This window comes from Sinocyclocheilus anshuiensis, unplaced genomic scaffold, assembly GCF_001515605.1.
Source record: "Sinocyclocheilus anshuiensis isolate Anshui unplaced genomic scaffold, SAMN03320099.WGS_v1.1 scaffold426, whole genome shotgun sequence".
NCBI classification, from domain to species: Eukaryota; Metazoa; Chordata; class Actinopteri; order Cypriniformes; family Cyprinidae; genus Sinocyclocheilus; species Sinocyclocheilus anshuiensis.
In genome coordinates, this window is record NW_015542362.1 from 571,807 (window position 1) to 594,668 (window position 22,862).

At 38.5% G+C, this 22,862-nt stretch overlaps 2 protein-coding genes across 4 annotated transcripts in view; one reads left to right on the plus strand and one right to left on the minus strand.

Annotated features, from left to right (window-relative positions):
- LOC107691913 (ubiquitin thioesterase OTUB1-like) overlaps positions 1-5,448 on the plus strand; it is a 16,777-nt gene extending 11,329 nt beyond the window's left edge. For both annotated transcript variants that reach the window (XM_016490760.1, XM_016490761.1), the window contains exons 2-7: positions 2,065-2,126; positions 3,367-3,465; positions 3,552-3,670; positions 3,852-3,936; positions 4,620-4,814; positions 4,923-5,448. In XM_016490760.1, coding sequence (XP_016346246.1) covers positions 2,065-2,126; positions 3,367-3,465; positions 3,552-3,670; positions 3,852-3,936; positions 4,620-4,814; positions 4,923-5,120 — 758 coding nt within the window. In that variant the 3' untranslated portion in view covers positions 5,121-5,448. The remainder of the gene's footprint in view (positions 1-2,064; positions 2,127-3,366; positions 3,466-3,551; positions 3,671-3,851; positions 3,937-4,619; positions 4,815-4,922) is intronic.
- Positions 5,449-8,390: 2,942 nt separating this feature from the next.
- The window catches only part of LOC107691917 (protein Shroom4-like), a 52,012-nt gene continuing 37,540 nt past the window's right edge, over positions 8,391-22,862 (minus strand). For both annotated transcript variants that reach the window (XM_016490763.1, XM_016490765.1), the window contains 8 exons: positions 21,102-21,260; positions 17,599-20,110; positions 15,096-15,160; positions 14,321-14,953; positions 12,610-13,239; positions 12,241-12,379; positions 10,635-10,907; positions 8,391-9,689 (listed from right to left, as the gene is read on the minus strand). In XM_016490763.1, the coding sequence (XP_016346249.1) occupies positions 9,402-9,689; positions 10,635-10,907; positions 12,241-12,379; positions 12,610-13,239; positions 14,321-14,953; positions 15,096-15,160; positions 17,599-20,110; positions 21,102-21,260 (4,699 nt within the window). In that variant the 3' untranslated portion in view covers positions 8,391-9,401. The remainder of the gene's footprint in view (positions 9,690-10,634; positions 10,908-12,240; positions 12,380-12,609; positions 13,240-14,320; positions 14,954-15,095; positions 15,161-17,598; positions 20,111-21,101; positions 21,261-22,862) is intronic.

Here is a 22,862-nt window from a genome sequence, read left to right on the forward strand (position 1 = left end):
TATTAGTTGTTCTGTCTCAACTCTGAAGCCATCAAGAGTCCAGGTATCGGTTGGCGCTGCGTGTTCAGCTCCTCCGTCCTCCACACTGAACCCCTTAAACTCCAAACCGAAACAGAACATATTTTATATTATATTATTTTATCTGGTCCTGTGCTATATAAAAAATTTAATAAAATCCTATATCCTGTTCTATCACTATTAAATTCATATCCCAATAAATATCCCACATCCTTATTCTTCTTACCTTTATCCTTTAGATATGCTATTAGTTCCTTTCTATTCTCACTATACTTTATACATTCATATATTCCATGCTCAATTGTTTCTTTCTCACCACAAAATTCACATGAGCCGTTAACATGTACACCAATTAAAAACAATGAACCATTCAGCCCTGAATGACCCAGTCTTAATCTAGCTATTATCCCCTCTTCCTTCCTATTCCTTCCTCTTACAATCATTTTAGTATCTACCTGCTTTTTGATTTTATATAAATGTCTTCCCTTATAATCTAAATTCCACACTCCTTGCCATTCTCTTGTAACATTCCTCTTAGTAATACTTTTAATTTCCCCTTTACCTAATGGAACATTAATATCAATTTCCTTTTTTTTTTTAAGCATTTTTAGCCAGTTCATCACTTATTTCATTCCCAACTACCCTATATGGGCTGGAACCCAACAAAATCCTATTAAAATTCCTTCCCTTTGAATTCGCCATATTAACATTAAAATTTAATTAATTAAATCTTCTCTAGATGACTGGTGGCTGGATAATGAAGTTAAGACAGAAGCAGAGTCTGAGCAAATCACAGCTCTGTCTGGTGTCACTTCCTCTACCCACATAAGTCCCACTATAATAGCGACCATTTCAACAGAATATATTGATAATTCAGATGATAATCTTTTACTTATGAATATATCCAAGTCAGGGATATATATTCCTGCTCCTGTCAAAGCATCAGCTTCAGCTTTTCCCCTGTCGTTTATCCCAGCGTTTACCCCTCACGTCACTAGCTCCGCCCTTGCGCCATAGCTCGTGACCGGAAGAGTAGAGAAGTCGTTTTGAGGGGGAGGGGAGGTTAAAGTTTTTGATTAAAGATTATGAGGGCACATGATTTAAAAAAAAATAATGAAGTTAAATTATTTATAATAAACGCTACAGTATTCCATCAAAAAATAAGAATTGTCCATTTTGATTTCATGCCGACTTTAAACATAAAAAGTCTGCCCCTGATGGTCACTGTGTAATTCAAACCCTTATTATACTGAGTTAGATGATGGTTAGAGGACTCCTCACACAGTAGAATACGCGGGGGACATGTCCTCCCCCACTTTTAGTAAAACGTAAATTCGCCCCCTGCACTTTTTTCGGGCAAGTGTGTTCATGTAGAGGTTTTCAAGGACCACTGAATAAATCTATATTTAATTTCAAAGAGACATGGTAGTCACATCATTGTGGATACATTTTATTCATATCCAAAACGATATGAACATTGAACATTACTGACTTTGCATGCAGTGTATGTTTCATTCATACCCGAAGCACGAGGGTGCTCTTGCGCAGAAAGTCCAAAACTGACTCATAAGTACTAATAACTTATGATTTGCCAGGAAATCCCTAATATGGACAAAGGCATTAAGCAATCGCTGTAGCTAAGCTGAATAAAAAGTAGAAATGTTCTGACTGATGAAACGTGAAGACAATAAATACATGATTGTGACAATTTATGTGTTACGTCATCTCTAGGTAATAAATAAAATATATGAACGATGCAATGCTAATTGGCATATCATTTATTACAGTACAGAAATGATCAAATATATTTGCTGCCTTATTCTGTGATAAAAATTGATAAAGTGATTGTAGTATATAAACCAATCATAAAAATGTCATTAGGAAAATATAGGCAAAAGTATTATAGATTACAAATGATTGGTTATTGTCCAGCAGTGTATTAGTTAGGTTAAGACACTAAACTGCAGCATTAGCAGAATTGTCATCACTCTCAACTATTATGTGCTCAGGTCCAGTTTTTTATATGTATACTTATTTATTTTGCAGGAGTGAACTGCCTTGCACATGACGAAGCCATTATGGCACAGCAGGACCGTATTCAGCAAGAGGTGAGTGTTCAGAGTAATGTCACATAGAAAAAAAGGCTTGTAATTTAGATATATGGTAACGATTACTGAACAAATCACTGATGATATTCTGTATGTTTTTGTCAAATTGGTAGCTGTTTTTTAATGATGAATAGAGTTATATTAGAAATGGCAAAACATATACCATTCTGTGATCATTTACTCTCTTCTCAAAGCTATTTTTCTTTATTCTAAGGGAAATGTTAGGCAGAATGTTTAGGCTGTTTTTTAATTCCATACAATTAAAGAGATGGGCTTTAATTAAAGAGAAAAAAAAGCACCCTGGCAGAAAGTAGTCCACACATCTTGTGCACAATTTTCCAAGTCTTCAGAAGCCATACCATAGCTTTGAAGCAAGGGTGCCCAAACTTGGTCCTGGAGGGCCGGTGTCCTGCAGAGTTTAGCTCCAACTTGCCTCAACACACCTGCTGGGAAGTTTCTAGTATGCCTATAAGAGCTTGATTAGCTGGTTCAGGTGTGTTTAATTGGGGTTGGAGCTAAACTCTGCAGGACACTGGCCCTCCAGGACCGAGTTTGGGCACCCCTGAACAATCTAGAATTTAAAGCAGAAGTATTTAATTTCTGCCATTAACGACACAAAACTGAATTGTCTGTTGACACCAAGAACAATAACTATATTAACATCCACACAAACAGTAGATAACGTTCTGTTTATTCTAAGGAAGATGCAGTTGTCTGCCACTTTAGATGCTATAAAGATAAATATTATCATCCACACCAATGCACAACAGTGTTCTGTTTATTATGAGTGCATGCTGCAGTTATATCATCTGCTGCTTTAAATTCTCAAGCTCTTTAAATATGATGGATTCTGCTTAGCTGTTAAGAGTTTTTATCATTCATCAGCTGAAAAAAATTATTTTGAATGTGATTCCAACAATATAATTCTTCTGTATCATTATAGTTGTGGTCTGGAATGTGCTATTCTCTTTTTAAAACTTTATCATTGTACTTATTGTTCTTGGTGTGAACAGCCCTTTAGACCTGAAATATTATAAAGCACATAAGCCATATGAACTGTTTTTGAAGAGGTCGACAGCATTTTTCCTGATTCACGTTCATTGTATGGAAAAGAACAGAAACATTCTGCTTAACATCTCTCTTTGTGTGTAACTGAAGAAAGCAAGTCAAAAAGGTTAGGAACAATATGAGGATGACTGAATGAACTAACCCTCTAATTGCTTGTGATTTGTTTTAATAGATAGCCACCACTAACCCTTTAGTGTCGGACAGACAAGATCTCTCTGTGCTTCAGGGTGAATATGCTGCAGAAGACAGCATTTACCAGCTCAAGATAAAGGTCGCTACATTTTCGCAACCTTACTTTATACGTAGTAAGTGCCTGAAACCTTCTGTAAAACTGTTATTCTTACATCTTGTTCATAGGACCTTCAAAAAAAGTATTCCTATGTTCGAAAGACACGGCCGGATGGAAATTGTTTCTACAGAGCTTTTGGCTTTGCACATTTGGAGTCACTACTGGATGACAGCAAAGAGCTGCAAAGGTAGTGTACTGTTGGATTTGGGTGCCTAATGCAGATACCATTGCTTTTGCTTGGAATAGTTAAACTAATTCAGGAGATAGCAGCATCCTTTTTTATGCAAAGTTCCATTTTATAATTCATTTGTCTTTGTCATTGTAGTGAATGATTAAGCACCAGACCTGTCTCAATTTTGGCGCTATAGGTTTAAAGCTGTTGCAGCTAAGAGCAAACTGGACCTTGTAAACCAGGGCTTCACTGAGTTCACTATCGAGGACTTTCACAACACTGTGAGTTGATAATTGTTTCAGTTAAAAACTATGCCCAATTGACATGCCTTCTTAATTTTAGAACTCAACACTTAAAGGGTAAGTTGTATTGTTACAATGTCAGTAGTATATAGCTTTGAGTCCGAGTCTGTAACCAATTAAGTTTGAGTGGAAGATTATTATTAATGTCTTGTCATCTTAATTGAATGATCTTTCACATAAAGCATGTATTTGACTAATTAAAAAAAAAATGTCCAAAATGTCCAAGTTCATGTCAAGTATGAGTACAAGTACCCCAACTCTCATAGTATAAGTAAATGAACAATGTGTTTTATGTTTCCGAGTTACCAGGACCAAGACATCCCTGTGTATTTTTTTGTGTAGATGTAAAATGCATCATCTAGCAGACATTTGACAGCTTTGACAGATTTTGTGAAAACTACAGATCATACTTCTGCATTTTTGTATCCCTGCTCACAAATAGTCTGATCAACTATGCCCCAGTGCTGCATTATGGTTGTTTAAGTTTTTGTACATTTTTTCACCACGGTCATTTTTCTGTTTTCTGTAGATTTAAAAAAAAAAAAATTCTACTGCATACACAGCCAACTTTTATCTTTTACCTTGTAAGCAGTGAATTACCCCTTTAAGTCCTGTAATTGTACATTAAAATTATGCTCACTGTGGTTTCTCTCTTTTGTCAGTTCATGGACTTGATTGAGCTGTGTGAAAAGCAGCAATCACTTGGTGAACTGCTGAGCTCCTTCAATGACCAGAGTGTGTCTGACTACATAGTGGTTTACCTGAGGCTTCTCACCTCTGGATACCTGCAGCGGGAACATGTGTTCTTTAAGCACTTCATAGAGGGCAGCCGTTCTGTCAAAGAGTTTTGCCAGCAGGTGAGTGCCACCTAAGAGTATTACTTGTGAACTGGTTTGTCTAAGACTATGGGAAAAATTTAAGTAAAAAAAAAAAAACCTTCTAATCATCCATGTTTTGCTTTTTAGGAGGTGGAACCCATGTCGAAAGAGAGCGACCACATCCATATCATTGCCTTGGCAAAAGCACTGAATGTGCCCATATTAGTGGAATACATGGACAGAGGAGAGGGTGGAACAGTGAACAATCATGTCTTCCCTGAAGGGAGTGAGCCACGCATCTTCCTGCTCTACCGCCCAGGCCACTATGACATACTGTATAAGTGATACTCTGTATATTCTGTGGTTCCATTGTGAAGAAACCATCCCAGTTCTACAGCCAGGTTGAGTCATACATGTGTATGCGATGCTATGCTATGATTAATCTTAAAGTTTTCACTTCAGTTCTTCCCACATTACAAAATGAATGAGATTTGTTTTCAGTGCAAACAGAACTTAAAGCTCTTAATCTCTTAAAAACTGACTCTGCATCAAACTGCAGCATTACGGTTGTACAGTAGGTTTTTTGTGGTTGTAAATGTTATCAACTTGCTTTTAGTGTTTTTCTTTTGTTACACTGCCTTTCATGAGTTTTATTAAAGGGATTTACACCTCACTTGACTGAAGTCCATTTGTGGTTTCAGAAATCATTTTACAATTCAGAAGTGGATCCAAACCAGTAACAAGAAAATAATAAACCAGCATTACGTAAATTGGTTTTAATCTCAGACAGCACAATGATTTAAGTGCTCAATTTACATTCATTTACCAAACTAACTACACCTGGAGTAGATTGATGGCTACTTGAAGTAGGTTTGGGTAAAAAGTATAACAATCATCATCATGTATAACTCAATCCACTACACTATAAAGAGGTGTCTGATAATTAGTATGTAGGCATCCTTCTCCATCATGGCCGTTTTCTGTGGGAGTCACAGGAGTTGGACAGGATCCATCCAGCAAGACCAAGGACAGCAATCGAGATAAAGGCCATCACAAGTACACTCTCCTACAAGTGTGGGGGCAAGAATATACGAATATACAATATTGCCAAAGCAATCATTGTGGATGCATTCAATATATCCGACTCGCGAATGAGTTTAAAGTCCGCATGGTTAACATTTACAATATTTATTTTGTTAGTGCACGTTGCTAGTCTTAAAGGGTCAGTTCACCCAAAAATGAAAATTAGCCCATAAATTACCCTCAAGTCATCCTAGGTGTATACGACTTCTTTCAGACGAATCCAGTCGGAGTTATATTAAAAATGGTCTTTGATCTTTCGAGCTGTTTAATGGCACTCCGCAGGTGTTGCAGTGCATCAGTCCAAAAGAAGTTAAATAAAAAGCGCCCATCCATAAGAAAAAGTGTCTCACGGCTCCGGGGGGTGAACAAAGGCCTCCTGTAGCGAATCGATGCGTTTTTGTAAGAAAAATATCCATATTCAAAACGTAATAATCACTTTAATTTAGCTTGCGCTCACTGTTGTACACAGAAGCAGTTCCGGGCAGATGACGTATGAGGTCAGTGTTGCGCATGCGCCGGTGAGTCTCGTGAAAACCAACGTTTGTTAACAGGAGCAAAGGAAGCAAAGTTTCCTTACTTTAGCAAAGGAAAACCAGTCTCCTCTTGGCTTATATCGAAATCCTCCAACATTCTTCTTTACAAATCCTCGTTTTGTACTTCTAATTAGTGACCGTTGTTTTGTTTTGATCTCTCCGCTGCGCTTCCGCATTTGTCACTTCTGAGCGGTGCATGCGCAGTGCTGACCTCATACGTCATCCACCCGGAGATGCTTCCATGTACAACAGTGAGCGCAAGCTAGATTAAATTGATTATTACGTTTTAAATATGGTTATTTTTCTTACAAAAACACATCGATTCGCTACAGGAGGACTTTGTTCACCGCCCGGAGCTGTGTGAGACACTTTTTATTTAACTTCTTTTGGACTGATGCACTGCAACACCCGCTGACTGTCAATCGCTGCCTTTGATGATCAGTTTCATGAGGTGCCTTCGTGCAAAAACGCTGCCTGCAAAGTCATTGCCTCGTAGGGTGGCGAGGCAGCAAGTCAGCTGCCCAAGTTTTCGGATGCAGCCTAATGAATCAGTTGAGCAGCTTCAAAAAACCCGATTCGTTCACGAGGTGGATTGAATCCAAGCACAGTTCCCTCATTTCGAGTCAGCGTCATATTAAACCGAAACTCGAACACTCCCGAATAGCAGAACGTTTATAAAATGCATTGCAAAAGACTTATAACAGTTTGAGCAATTAACGTTTAATGAGACTTGAGAAACAAAAAGTTAAACGCATAGGTTCTTCTAAATTAGGTGAACCATGTCTACAACAATGTGAAGAGATGTGATACTTATAAATGGAAACACTCCTAATAAAACTTTACCTACCCAAAAAGCAACTTGAACAGGTGTACACTATGTACTATGTAATTACGTAAGAGATCTGAGCATTTTAAAACCGTTCGAAAGAACCGATTTGTGGAAATCACTCGGAGTTTGCTACTTTCCTTCACTATCTGTTGAACTTACCACAGCGCCGACTCTGCTTTTTGCAGATGTAGAGGTAATGTAGAAACGCTGGGTTAAGACATTTTGTTTGGGTGTAAATCTTGTGCTTTTGAGTGCTCGTACAAAGCCAGACATCACGTAACGTTAGCCTATTGTAAACCAGCACTGAAGAAGTAAAGAGTAGAAAACAGAATGCGTGCGTGTTTCGACTTCTACGTTTCCCGCCAAATAGTTAAAGGGGTCATATGATGCGATTTCAATTTTTCCTTTCTCATTGGAGTGTTACAAGCTATTGGTCACCTTGGCACTGCCTTCTATCCAATCAACACCCTTGTTAATTATTAATTACGTAACGTTTCGACAAGCTATTAATCACACCTCAAACATGAGAATGATTAATTAATGTTAAAACAATGTTAAATATTTTTGTCACAATCAATCAGTATGTTGGTAATGTATTTTTAAAAAGACTTAACTCCTTAGTCGGTTGATCAATGAATTGGCAAAATATTGTTTAGTTTTGGAATAACATGCCAAAGCACAGAGCAAGTCTCAAACACAACACTCTTTTAAAAAAACAAAAAAACAAAAAAAAATTCCAAAGAATGAACTTTCTTGAAGAAAAAGCAAAGGCATAACCCTGATAATATATTGTTTTAATTGTACATGTTTTACAATGAATCTTTTCAATCAAAAAAATAAAATAAAATAATACAAGAGGAAAATTATCAATAGACCAAGTATTTCCTTTCATCTTCAGCACTATGCTGTTTACAATGTATGATACAACAAAATGAACAAGAGTAGTTTATAGTTATTAAACTATACATTTTATACAAAGTGAAGCAAAAAATAAAATAAAAAATAGGCACAAATGCACATTTACATTTTTGATCTGCAATTTTGAAACCAAATACATACATTCATTCCTTGTTCCTGTACTACAAGCCCTTCAAATACAAATGAACTTTATCTCACTCTTCTTTGTCTCTCCTTAATCTTCATCTCAAGCTCCTTGTTTTGCTATTTTTAAAAAAAGACAAGACTTTCAAGGCAGTAAATGGTCAACGAAGCAGCATTCTCCTTCCTTCTAAAGAAATGTCCAGTTTCTCACAAAGAAAAGGAAATCTAGTAGCAATCGCCTCAAAAGTTGCCATGTTGCGAGATGATACATAAGGGTTAAACAGTGCATCTCATTTAACTAAAAACTCTTATTCAAAAACATGTCAATATAAGAGCTTTGGTAAAGCAAGGCTGATCTTCTCAAGACATTTATGCATGTCATTTCTCAAAACAGGCACAGCACATTTATATTCTTACGTAGACATAAATTTTTAACTTTGGCAACAATAATTATCTGAGAAAAGTGTAGCAAGTACTATAAAGCATACTGAATAAGAAAAGTAAATATAAATGGCCCCTTTTGAAAACGCTGCAATAATACGCCACACAATTTTGTTTAAGAAAAGTTCCAGTTATGACAGAATGAAACTTCTGTGACTTAAAGATGCACTTTAGGCATCCACTATGTACATGTTTTCATACAAATACTTAACAAAACAAAACATCTTAAACAGAACAATAACGTTTACCATGCCAAAGAACGGAATTAAATTGAATACATGCAATGTGAGGCTGTAAATTATTAAAGCAATTTGACCTTAAAACCAGAATGAAAGATATTTATATATATTGTGTGTATGAATATATACACACATAAATAAATAAATAGCAGTGCATGGACACTCCCCTAATTGTATTCAATGATAAGTATATGCACACATGAGTTCTTTGGTGGTGTCAGAAGCAAAAAAAAAAACAAAACTTTCCCAAAAGGTTGTTAGTGCAGCTGAAGTCCTAACAGACAACTTCAAGTAGTGATGTAGTGTTTTCGAATTGAACTGAACATTAGTCTGTGATAGTTGTGCTTTTCTGTATTCAACTGCCACGTCAATGTAATGTCCTTTCTTTAAAACATACTGCAGTTCAAGGTTTTTTCGGTGCATCTCAAATCCCGTTATACATACACTCATTCAGCACTTTTCAGTATTGTCCGTACCCCATCCCGACTCCCAGCCCCAGGCCGAGGCTCTCTCGAAGTCCCCTGAGCTGCTCATCACCGAGCCTGATCTTGTCATCCAGTTGCCTCTGCTCTACCAGTAGGGCTGCTTTCATCTTCACAAAGTGACTGTAGTCACGCAACTGTTCTGGGGTCAGGCAACAGTCCAGCACCTTGCCAACTGCCTGCTCACGCCGGTCCACGTGCTCCTTGAGCTCCTGAGCCTCTCCCATCTGCACCAGCAGCTGCTTCTTCTTTTCCAGAAGTTGTAGCTGACATGACAGAGAGAATAAGAATAAAATGGTAAGCAAATCAAACATGCAGAAGGATAAAAACTCAAGGTCTAATTTATGTGTATAGTGCTTTTTACAATACACATTATTTTAAAGCCACTTTACAGGAAAAAAATATTATGTCAAATATGATGTTTATGAAGCTATCTTCATGAATTATAGTCAAATTTTGCAGATTGGAGCTGGGCAACAAATACAATTTACATTTTGCAAAGATACTAGCAATCACGCAGTTGAGATTTGCTATATATTATACTTTATATTGCTATACGCAAGTATACACTAGTAGTCAACATTTGAAGTGGATCAAAACCTTTCATCAAAGTTGTCCTAAAACCTAAAAGCGTTCATGTCTTAGGACAACTTTGATGAAAGGTTTTGATCCACTTCAAATATTGACTACTATAGACCTTAGTCTACCCTGACTAAGGTCTATAGTAGTCAATATTTGAAGTGGATCAAAACCTTTCAAAACAAAACAAAACAACTTTCAAAACTGTCCTAAGGAGTCTGTCTGTCCATTGAACACACTGTACTTCTGTCCCTCAGTCTCGTTTCCTGTCAAAAATGACATATGATGTTACCCTACAGTGTGTACAGTGTGTTCAATGGATTATACTGTTGTTTAACGACATACTGATTGTTCAACTGATGAAAAGAAAAACTTTCAGCAGACAGACAGACTCCTTAGGACAGTTTTGAAAGTTGTGAGGACCTTCATAGAGTGCATGCCATTGTAAAGACAGTACGCCTATCTCTCACGGCCTCATTTTCATCCACGTTCAATTCAATATGTCATCTAACCTGACTTGAGGTCTATACTGTATGTATGCAGATGAAGGTGGATGTATTATATATCCAAAGTTTCATATATCGCTGGGTGATAATATAGTTTACATTTTACAATGATATTTCTCTCCTCACCCTCTCCTGGTGGCCAGTCTCTGGGTCCACACAGTCCAAGGCACTTTCTACCCGTATCAGTCTCCCAGAAAGAGACAACAGCAGACTGGTCACCTTGTCTAGGTCACCGATGAACATACGGTACTTGTCCACCTCGTTGGGCTTGCAGATAGCGAGCACCAGGCTCTCCACCTCCTCTCCCAGCTGAGCGTTGGCACGAATATCTTCTTGCAGGCCCCTCTGTGCCTCACGAAGGACACCCAACTTTTTACGAAGGCTCTCCATCAGCTGCTTCTGTAAGTGTAAACATTTACTATGAGAAGTGGCATATATATATATATATAATTTTATATATATATATAAAAATTTGGGGTCAGTAGTTTTTTTTTTTTTTCATTCATTTAAGAAATTAATACATTTAATCAGCAAGGACATTGAGCAATTGATCAAAAGTGACTGTAAAGACAGTGTTACCAATGATTTTTATTTTTAAATAAATGCAGTTCTTTTCAACTTTCTATTCATCAAAGAATCCTGAAAAAAAAAACATGTATCACGGTTTCCACAAAAATATTAAGCAGCTCAACTATTTTCAACACCGATAATAATAAAAAAGTTACTTGTTCACCAAATCAGCATATTAGAATGGTTTCTGAAAGATCATGTGACACTGAAGACTGGTGTAAAGGCTGCTGAAAACTGAGCCTAGTCTCTATTATTCCATCATAGGAATAAATTACAAAGCATGAAATAGGTATGCATGATATTATGGGACCAATATCGGAATCGGCCGATAATGGCTTTAAATGTAAATATCAGTATCGGCCCGATATGAAAAATTATGCCGATATGTCTTGCAGATAAGAGGAATACATTAATTCAGCATTGTGGCTAATTCTTGAAGCAAAGTTTTGCCTGAATGGTGATTGGATTCACTGTTTTGGATCGCCCTATTTAAATGGAGAATGCATGAACAGAACAAGGTGTTCAGTGTGTGATAGAGTAAACGGTAGTGTAACAGCAGCAGGGGCAGCCTCCCCCGGGTCCTAATGCCCGCTCGGTAAAGAGTATTAATTCCGTAGGGGGCGCTGTTGGCCTACTTCTAATCAAATGAAAGCATGAAAGCAACAAACATGACACTTAAATTAAATAATTTTATATATACTGATTTATTCATTATGTTTAATCATGTTTAATATTGTAATATCAAGTGTTATATTTTTTAAACAAATTATGAGCTCTAAAAGATTTTCAGAATTTGTACAACTCTTTTGCTTTAGACCATTTACAAATGTTAAATCATAAAATATAATGTTAAGGTTACCTCTGCATCTTTCTAAAAAAAAAAAAATGCAGTGATTAATATATAGTTTATTTATAGTTATTTTCAAATCTTAAATGTACTGTCATTATAAAAGTACTTCAATACTTCATTATTATTTATTTAATTCTAACAAATAAGTTATTGTTAAAACTAACCAAAATTAAAAATAATTATATATCGGTATGGCATTGGCTATCGGCCAAAATTAATCGAAAATTATCGGCATATCGGATATTGGCAAAAATCCAATATTGTGCATCCCTAGCATGAAATAATCGAGCCATACATTTCTGAATCTTTCACCTTATAATTGAGTTCTTCCTCCTCCTCTTTCCTCTCTGAGATCTCTCGAAACCTGGCAAGAAGTTGCGGGTTGTCAGCTGACATGTCATAACAGGCTGATCGTGAAACTTGTACTGTGGATGTTCCCAGTCTAGCAGGCCTAGGAAAGAGTCATGGATCATTCAGGAGCAAAATAATGGCGGTGAAGATGGAGGCACTGTTACAATCTTTCTGATAGAACAGAATAGAATACACTGACAATTCATGTAGAATTTAGTTTCACTCAGAAAGTGCAAATAAAAAATAATTATAAAGAAACGGCAAGTAACACATTGATTAAAGCATAACATTTTGAAGCAGAAAGTCTGAAACAGTATTATATTGGTGTACCTCTCTAGTGTTCCTCCGCTGATTGGGTGGCCTCCTCTCCAGCTCTCTCCACCCATCTCTTTATTTACACTGAGTGGAAATAACTCTCCTATCAGCTCTTTCCTAGATAAACCATAATCATCCTCTAGAATGGAGTCCACCAAAGCGCCCCTCGGCCCTCTAATGTTTCTCGCTGAAGGAGCCCCTTCCTTAGGCATGTTGTCAATGTCTGTCTCCAGCACTAGAACTGGTCGAGCAAATCCCTGCATCTCCATCCTGTCCTCTCCTTCCCTTCTGTCAATTTTTCCTAACCGCTCATTCTCACTGATCTCATCTATGTCTGTCTCTAGGGGCTGGTTTCCATCTTCAATACTGTTAGGACTGCGGGAGGAAATAAGCTGGTTTTTGTAAACCGTTCCAGGGAAGCCTGCTTGATAGGGCTGCAAGTGGTAGTTGTTCACGGAGAAGTAGGATCTGGGACACACGGGTCCAGTTGACAAACTGTTCTTTGGGACTTCATGAGACCTGGTAGTGCCCCGTGCATGGTAGTGAGGACTGGAGCGGTCCCACTCAGCTCGATGCTCAGAAAAGATGGGCTTCACCAGTGTGACTCTAGGCTCATCTGATACTGCAGCATTGTGGACAGGTATTCTAAAATAGGGCAGACATGAAGGTAGTTTATTCAAAAGTACATTAAAAATGGAATTTATTCACTACCATTCAAAAGTTTAGGGTCAGTAAGATGTTTTTTATTTTATTCAGTAAGGATGCATAAATTCGACCAAAGGAACAGTACAGACATTTATAATGTTACAATTGTATTTAAATATATATGCTGTTCTTTTGAACTTTCTATTCATCAAAAATTCTGATTATATAAAATTCTGGTTATATAAAAAAATATATAACCATTTCCACAAACATATTTAGCAGCATAACTATTTACAACACTGATAATAATAAGAAATGTTTCTTGAGCAACAAATCAGCATATTAGAATGATTTCTTAAGGATCATGTCACAGTGTAGTAATGATGCTGAAAATTCAGCTTTGTCATCACAAGAAATTCTTTTTAAAATATATTAAAATAGAAAAGAGTTATTTAAATTATAATAATATTTCACAATATTACTGTTTTTTTGTATTTTTAATAAATTAAATGCAGCCTTGGTGAGCATCAGACACACATTTTTTTTTAAACATTACAAATTCTTACCAACCACATAATTTTGAAAAGAACTGAACATACAATTACTTAACCATACCAAATCTCTGAATTAAATTAATTTTGATATTTTTTGGCATGAAGTCAAACAAAAAATTCAGGATAAAAAAAAGTGTCTTGATTTCATAATGAAGTATGAAGTATCAGTGTCCTGATATCATAATGAAAAAAAAAATCTTGGAAAGAAAACCTTTAGTAGCTTGCCATAATCATTATTATTTTAGAAACTTTTTACTTGTTATTAATATTCAAAAAACAAAATGTATTGTGGTCTAATCAACGTAGTAAAAAAACATTTTGATTTTTAAGATGTGTTCTCTCATGTATTCAAAGTATAAAGTTAATATGTTTTTACTTTTTATTTAATGGATTCATCACAAAGATTTTTGAGTCATTAAATGTAAAAAATTATTGAAAATGGTTAGTTAAAACCATATGAAATCAATAGGAATACCATGAATAAGTCTTATATGTCATGTGTGGGGGTTTGGAAGGTATGTTTTTACCTTGTGCATGGTTCAGGCTGCGGCAAAGGTTGATGAAGTTCTCTCCTCATGTCTCTCTCTCTTGGGGGCAGGGCTACAGGTTTAAAGGCCCGACGCGTAAAAGCAGGGCTGGGGGGAGCCACAGAGTACTCTTGACCGCAGCAGCGATGGCTCTCTGAGACCTCCCTCAGAGGAAGACTATAGGAGCGCTGACGTGTCATTTCAGACACACTGGGGGGCTGGGATGTGCACGGCTGTGGTCGAGGTGGAGAGGAAGAGGTAGAGTTATAGAGTGGTGGGGAGGAGAAGAGGTTATGGTGGGATGCCCGTCTCTTGTGGAACTGATCCCATTTCGGGGGCGGTGGACGAGGAGGTGGAGGCCCTTTTTTCTTCTTTACATCACCGACACATACTCCATTCTCATCCAGGTCACTAAGAGTGGACGCGCGCATTCTGCTTGGCGTGACGTTGGTGTGATTATGAAAATTTTGTGTGTCCACACGAATGTCATTTTCTGACATAGCACGGTTTCTAAGGGGTGAAAAAAGATGATCCTCAGTGCAGCCACCTGTCATGTTGCCACATTGACCCATGAAGCTAGGAACAGCAGCACCCTCTCCTGTCTTGGAGTCTCTCCTACACCTTGAGTAGTCCCTGTGGAATAAGAAATATTATGCTATACTTCTTGTAAGTAATGTCTTGTTAATAGCCATACGTAAATGAGTAAAACACATGCAAAATGGGCAATAGCAGCAAGTAAATCTATTGAGACTTGAGTTAAAAACAGAAATCTTACCCCGCTGTTAAGCTGAAATTTCTGTTTAGTTTTTTTGCTTGTTCCTGTTCCTGCACAGGGTGGGCCTGTAAAATATTTTTGCAATATATTTAAATATAAAATATAAATTAAACAATAAATAAAATATAATTAAAAAAAAATTAACAGAAAAGAAAATTGTGTTGTAGATTTTTACCCAAACCTACTACTAAAAAAAGGCAACTAGGTAAATAGATAATAACACTATACTGGTGATTTATGTAACTACATTTACACCTGTCTACTGACTTGTTATTTAGCATTTGGGGCATCTGAAACAACCTTCTGTAGGTGATCTTAAAAACCCTGGCATTTAAGTGCCTCTTTCAAAGGGGTACTACAGAGGTACAGCTTAAGTAACCATACAAATACCGGTTCATTCCCACGGCTGTTGTGCCATAGCCCAGATTTTTTAAAGCACACCATGAGCAAAATATCTGATAACTGCCAAAATAATTGATACCGTTCAAAATCATTCTGTTCAGAGAACTGTAAGGGGAGTCAGTACAGTGAATAGTATCTCTGATTCTCATCCAGTGGACATGGGCTGAATTCCACTACAAGGAAAATTGCCTCTTGAATTCACCTGAATTTGCCCTCAAGGATTAAAAAAGGTCTAAAAGATCTAAACACATTGAAGGACCAAAAATGGCTCATAGATCATTTAAATGATCAATTCATGTTTTAAGATGAAACTCTTAAAGGGGTCATATGATGCGATTTCAAGTTTTCCTTTCTCTTTGGAGTGTTACAAGCTCTTGGTGCATTAAGAAGATCTGTAAAGTTGCAAAGACTAAAGTCTCAAATCCAAAGAGATATTCTTTATAAAAGTTAAGAGTCAACCACGCCTACCTAAAACAGCTCGTTCTAACACGCCCCCACATATCTACGTCACTATGTGGAAATATTAGCATAATGCCGCCCAAATGTGCACGCAAAGAAAGAAGGCGTGGTTTCAGGAACAGCAGTCGTGTTGATGCAGCCATGTCAGGGAGACGCTGTGTTTCAGTGCGAAAGCAAAAGCACTTTATTTGGCCTTTCGGAAGTAGATGCAATTAGGAATCATTGGTTAAGATTTATTTACAACAGAACAGCACAACCCAGATGTTCGAATTTGTGCAACGCATTTTATGGACGACAGTTTTTTTTAACCTAGAAGAGTACAAAGCTGGCTGTGCACAAAGGCTATTTCTAAAAAAAATTAAAAAAAGTGTCAATTCGGACTTTGCTATGACAAATACTGATATTTGAAATAATTAAAAAAATGAAAAGATACTTTAAATGTGCGGACTGTTTAACATCAGTCCAGTTAATTTGAACTTTGTTTTTGGATGTATTAAGTCCTTTGGAATTAGGCCATGAAGAGATGAAATTAGAGTTTGTATTGTGGTTGTACACCGCGGACACCCTGTACGATGGAATACATATTCAATCTTCCAGTTATATTATAGCCAATTCATAGTTTTTATACAGTTCTGGCCAACATCTGGCCTTTTGGGACCCAAATTTCAAGATATCCTGCATGAATGCTAATATTAAAATAAGTCTGCACTAAAGACTCAAAAGTCTCATTCCCATCTACATGGCCAAAGAGACACCAAAGAGTCTTAAAATAACAGCTCAAGTAGAGAATAAACAGTTTAATCCTTATTCTATTCCAACAGTGTGCAGAAAGATCAATGCACAAAGATATATAATATTTGACAGATAACAGATATACCTTACTGGCTCCAATAAAGCAGGATATTTTCAATTCAAAATGATTTAACAGAAATATAAAGTGGTTCAATGACTTTACAAAATGTGTTTGTAAGGACTTATCGTTTAGTTTCTAAGAGCCTAGAACTGTAAACAACCACAATAAAGAAAGGAAATCACACCCTCTTCTATATAATCAAGCAGCAAAGTTTGATTTCCATCTGTATTGGAAATATTCGCTATTCATTATAAGCGAATGTACAGGCTATTCATTATGAATTTATGAGGCTGTTATTTGACAGTGAACTGCAGGAGGAAAGCTCTTACTTGCATAAATAATTTAATAACAATGTCTCCATTTTGCAAAGATATATATAGTGCATACTATGACATTTGCATCAATAAGGTATTCCCCCAGTACTTGCTATGTGGCTAATATCTGTTAAATTTTCTTTCAATAATCACTTGACTAAAGACATACAGCTACCTAATGTTTTTGCCCCAAACATGATTCAGCAGACCCCCTGGGGGTCCATGAAGTTGCTGTCTGCTGGACAATACAGTGGCACACTAAACCTAGGACATGGCAGAGTATTTAAAAGCAGGTATATAGCAAAACTACGCCAACGTTAATTCAGTATTTTGTAATAATGTTTGCTACAGTGGTATATTATTTTTAATAATATTTTTTATATTAGTGGTACCCTGGGTTGACTGAGAGCCTGGATCAGAAAAGCTTCACAATCCTTGTTTTAGACAATGAACATTGCTAAATTCCTAATCTTACCTCAGCTGGGGTGTAGCTCCTGGCCTTGTAGGGTGGATTCACTTGGTAGTCATCATACTGATTGTGCTGGGTGGTCACTGGGTGGAACGCTGAGCAAGGCTTTTGGATGTTGGTGGTAGTGTTGCTATAGAAATGCTCAGAGGACTGCAGAGAGGAAGGAACCTGAGGACTGGGCGGCTGTTTCCGACAGGGATCGTGAGATAAAGACTGAGGAACCATGTCACTGCTCATATTGTGTTCAGAATGAACAGTTTCTCTCCTGGATTCCCTTTCTTGTTCTCTCTGCAGCAGTCTTTGCCTCTCCTCCCAGTCTTTTACCCTTTGTTGCTCTTTTTCCCTCTCTTTCCTTAATCTTTCCTTCTCCCTCTCTTGTTCTCGAAGTTTCTCTTGCTCCGTGACTCTCTCTTGCTCTCTTTCTTTTTCCTGCTCTCTCTCTACCAGCCTCTTCCTCAATTTTTCTTGGTCTTGTTGGGTACTCATAAACTGTCTCCCAGTGTCCAGTGAGTTGACGTAGGGCACACCTTGATACGAAAACCTCCTCCGGCCCAGGTTAGTGGCCATTTCAAGAGGTTCAGGTGAGGATGGATGGTTCGGTCTACTCGGCTTCTCTAGTCTCTGATTTCGACTTGTCAGGCTTGACAAGTTTGTTACAGACTGACTCAACTTTCTGCTAGTCTCTTCAAAAAACCTCCTGCGGTCTGCAAAGGGAGGGATATCACACTCGTCCGATCGACCCAAGCGACTACTGGAGGAACCTGCCCTCCCTCTTGTTGATCCCATTTTCCCAGACCACATCTGTGCAGTAGCCTCATTTCTCTTAATCTCCGAGGGCTCAGTTTCTGGTTGAAGCTTGTATTCTGGTGTCCAGCGCCATCTCCGTGGTTTACCTGCAGGTGCTATCTCCTCCACCACATGCACACACACTTGTCTGGCATTTTGAGGGATCTGGGTTTGGGCCTGAGATGTCTGGAAGCACACAGTCCTGGTTCTGGAATGTTCCTCAACTTGGGTTGCATCTTGTTGAGGTGTCCGTTCGGATATTTGGATAGTCGGAGGACTGGTAAGAGGACTTGAAAAGGTTTGGGGTCTGGGTTGATGGTGCTCTGGAGGAGCTACTGCCTCCATGTTGAGATCTGCAACCTCTTCTTCCACAGTCTCCTCACCACAAGGGTTTCTGCTCTTCTGCAGCTGGGCCTTCTTCCTCTGGATCTCATTTCTGAGGTTTGTGGCAAAACGCTCACTTCTACGTCGTGACTTGGAGCTACGGAACTGACGTTTCTGCAACTGCTTTGTGACGCTACCATCATCTACCCTCACTTCTCGCCCATTCTCATTCAGGTGAGTGTCCACACACACGTTAGCACCTACAAACCCAAAGTTCTTCTCACTGGTCTGAGAGTTAGCAGTGGAGAATCCATTCTCCATGGGATTTCCAGAGACATTACTGGGCTGCCCCCAGAGATTCTGTCCAGAATCTAGAGGATCCTCAAGTTCGGATGTTGCCACTGAACCAGGTGTGGAACATCTATTCACTCCCCACTTGGCCTGGGCCATATTTGGACTAGTATCACTCAGATAAAGAGGTGACTGTGACCACTGACAAGTTGGAGATGCACGATTATCATTTTTGTCACCAGTAAAATCCATCATATGCAGCTGAGAAGCTAGAAGTTTCTCAGGTGCACTGTGTCTGTGCATTGCTGACTGGATATTACGTTCTGGTTGGGCATCAAAGTTCTCATCCATATTCCTTTGTGAAAAGGGACTGAGAGGAGGTGTAGATGCCACCACAGATTCTGAATAGCTCTCCAAGTGTTTTTTCTCACAGCCAGTTGCCTTGCTATTTCCTTCAGAGTCTGTCTTGGAGTTGAAGGTGTAATAAGGTTCTATAGTGCATCCTTTACGTTCTTGCTCATTGTCTTGTGTTCCATTCAAATAAACACTACCAGTCAGAACTTCCTGGATTTGGGATCGATCTTCAACCATGCAGCTGGTTACACTTGGGATGCCTACAGGAGCAGACACACAGCGTTTATCTGTTGGTTGTCCTCTAGTAGCCCTAAAACTGTCCTTCCTCATGGGTGGCTGCGGTGGCGCACAGTGTTCCTCCTCACAACTATAGGACGATGGTCGGACTTTAGCCTCAGTTCTGTCAGACAGTATCTTGGAGTGTCCACGCTCTTCCTGCTGGTTTCCATGGCCACTGGGGGCACAATGTTGGCCTCTGTCTGGATACCTGCAGGGAGAACCAAAACCCTGGAGAAGACTGTCCATAGAGTTGGTATCCTCAGGCTTGACGGGGACAGTGTAATCAGATGTGTTTGAGCTGGCTGAGAATGAGCTGTAAGCGGAGTCACGTTTGTTGTTGAAGATGACAGGATCAATGGGAGAGAGCTGACTGTCATAGTAACCCTGGTTGGGAGGATTCTCCAGACTCTCCATACTTCCTATTGAGCTACTGCGGTCTGTGCTGTAGTGCCTGGAGATATGGCCCCACTGCATGGACAGCTCACTGCACAACGAAACAGAAGTGAACCAAGTTAGACGATGTGACAATCACCATAAGGATTTCAAAGATTGCTTACAAAAAGTACTAAATTTTTTTTACTGTCAGCTTGGAATTTCAGTATCAAATTATGAAGTGCTGTTTTGAAATTTGTATTTGGCTTGTAAAATTCCTTTAGCAACTGAGCAAAAGCTTCAGTCTACAAAGTGTCTCTTGCCACATATAATGCAAGATGGCAATGATTTCAAGGAAGTATTTTGAAATCACATTTAGAGTATTCAGTTCAATAAAAAAACTAAATATAACTAAATTCAATAAAAAACGAAAAGAACTAAAAACAGTGTATTCCTATTAAAAGCCTAATTTTCCATAATTTAAAATAAAAAGACCTCAGCATAAATGAAAAACAAACAAACCTGTATGTGCTAACTATTTGTCTCAAATTATTAGTTTTATGATTATTTTATTTTAAATTGATAATCATATAGGCCTAGGCCTTTTCATTTTGTGTTACAGGTGTTGTGATTAGGTTTCACAGTTTCAGCGGAAATACACTGAAGAACAACTCCCCTAAAAACAAACATTAATGTTGAAGTTGAAAGTTAAAGATTAGTCCCTTAGGTCAATGCTATGTTTTGTACTACAGGTTTTCTTGTGTGTTTTTGGTCACTTTGCTGGTGATCTGTGAAGAATGTCTGAGTCATACGTCTGAAAATAGTGGTGGCATCCTGTGAGCCACATGTTGACATAAGATCACTAGCTTCCTCTCTGATTGTTTTCCTTGTGAAATTTGCTGGAAGCAAAATTCCCTAATTCAACAATGAGATCTATCTCTCTCTCCCGTGCACACACAAAGATCAGTTAAAGCTATTAGTGTAATGTACACGTTGCAAATTATATCTATATCAATTTAAACCACTGAAATGCTAAAAAGAAATTAATCATCATACAGAATAAGGTATGTTTCCATCATCTGTATGACGATTATTATACCAACCTATTGTCACCTCCGGAGTGCCAAGGTACACTGAGAGGTGTGAAGTGGAGCTGCATAGCCGGGGGGCCATCTGAGGGGTCACCAGTGCCCGTAGTGCAGGGTGCCTCTGACAGCTTCGCCAAGTGCCAAGAGTGGGGACGTATCACTGGCACACTGCGCCTGCTCAAAGAACAGAGACATAAGCAAACATGAAGTCATAACATCACCCTAATATTCCTAAGTACCAATTACTGACAAAAAGAAAACCACAATCAGGAAACCACAGCATTCAAGAGTGAGGAAAAGACCCTATACTCCAAAGCAGTGTCAGTCTTGACACAAACATACAGGAATCAAGGGAAATATGTTTGCCTTCGCCATCTGGAACTCTTTCATACCTGCCATCCACTAGACTCTGAAACGGCTGATTGAGGTTCTTTCTCTAAGGTATTGCAAGGTACAGCAAAATAACAGCCAATTAATGTATATAATAACAGCATTAAATGGAACAAGGCCCAGATTCCAGGTACATCCCATCATTCCCATTGACAGGAGTACAGCATTCCCAAACATTCCAGATGGCAATAAAAATCCAGAGGGAACAATGGTTTTTAAGGGCTTATTATTTAACTAATAATAATTTAAGCGTTTCCACAAAAGGCTAGATAAGAAAAGAAGCAAGTGAGAAATATGTAAATGCAATATATAAGGAATAACAATCTTTTGTTGTCATTATACACTACCATTCAAATGTTTGGGTTCAGTAAGAATTTTTGTTTCGAAAGAAGTCTTTTATGCTCACCAAGGCTACATTTAAAATAAAAAATACAATAAAATATTTTTTACAATTTAAAATAAGTTTTTTTTTTATTGTAATATATTTTTAAGATCTAATTTGTTCCTGTGATGTCAAAGTTGAATTTTCAACAGCCGTTACTCATACAGTCTTACAGAAGTCCTTCGGAAATCATTTGGAGCTCAAGAAACATTTCTTATTTTTATTTGTGCAGTTTAATATTTTTTGTGGAAACCACAGGATTCTTTTTCTGAATAGAAAGCCTACATCACCAAGTGCATTGATGATGTAACAGTCACAAAGACCATCACTGTCCGGGCCAACCAGAAGCCGTGGCTAACAGGAGAGGTCTACGGACTCCTGAAGACGCGGAACGCTGCCTTCAGAGCTGGAGATGAGGTGGGCTTGAAGACAGCTAGGGCCAACCTTTCCCGCGGCATCAGAGAGGCAAAAAGACAGTACTCCAGGAGGATAGCCCATCATTTCAGCGACAGCAGAGACACTCAGAGCCTGTGGCAGGGGATACAGACCATTACAGACTACAAGCCCCCACCGCGGACCTGTGACAGCAACATCTCCCTTTTGAACAAGATGAACGTCTTCTTCGCTCGATTTGAGGCACAAAACAGCACCACTGCACAGAAGACTCCACCTCCTCCCGGCGACCAGGTGATGACGCTGTCCCCGGACAGCGTGAGGAGATCCCTCAGCAGGATCAATGCACGCAAAGCTCCGGGTCCTGACAACATTCCTGGGCGTGTACTGAGAGACTGTGCAGTGGAACTCACTGATGTCTTCACAGACATTTTCAACATCTCGCTAAGCCAGGCTGTTGTCCCCACATGCTTCAAAGCCACCACCATCATTCCAGTCCCGAAGAAGTCGTCTCCATCCTGCTTCAATGACTACCGTCCAGTTGCACTTACCCCTATCCTCATGAAGTGCTTTGAACGGCTAGTCATGCACCACATCAAGTCTGCCCTCCC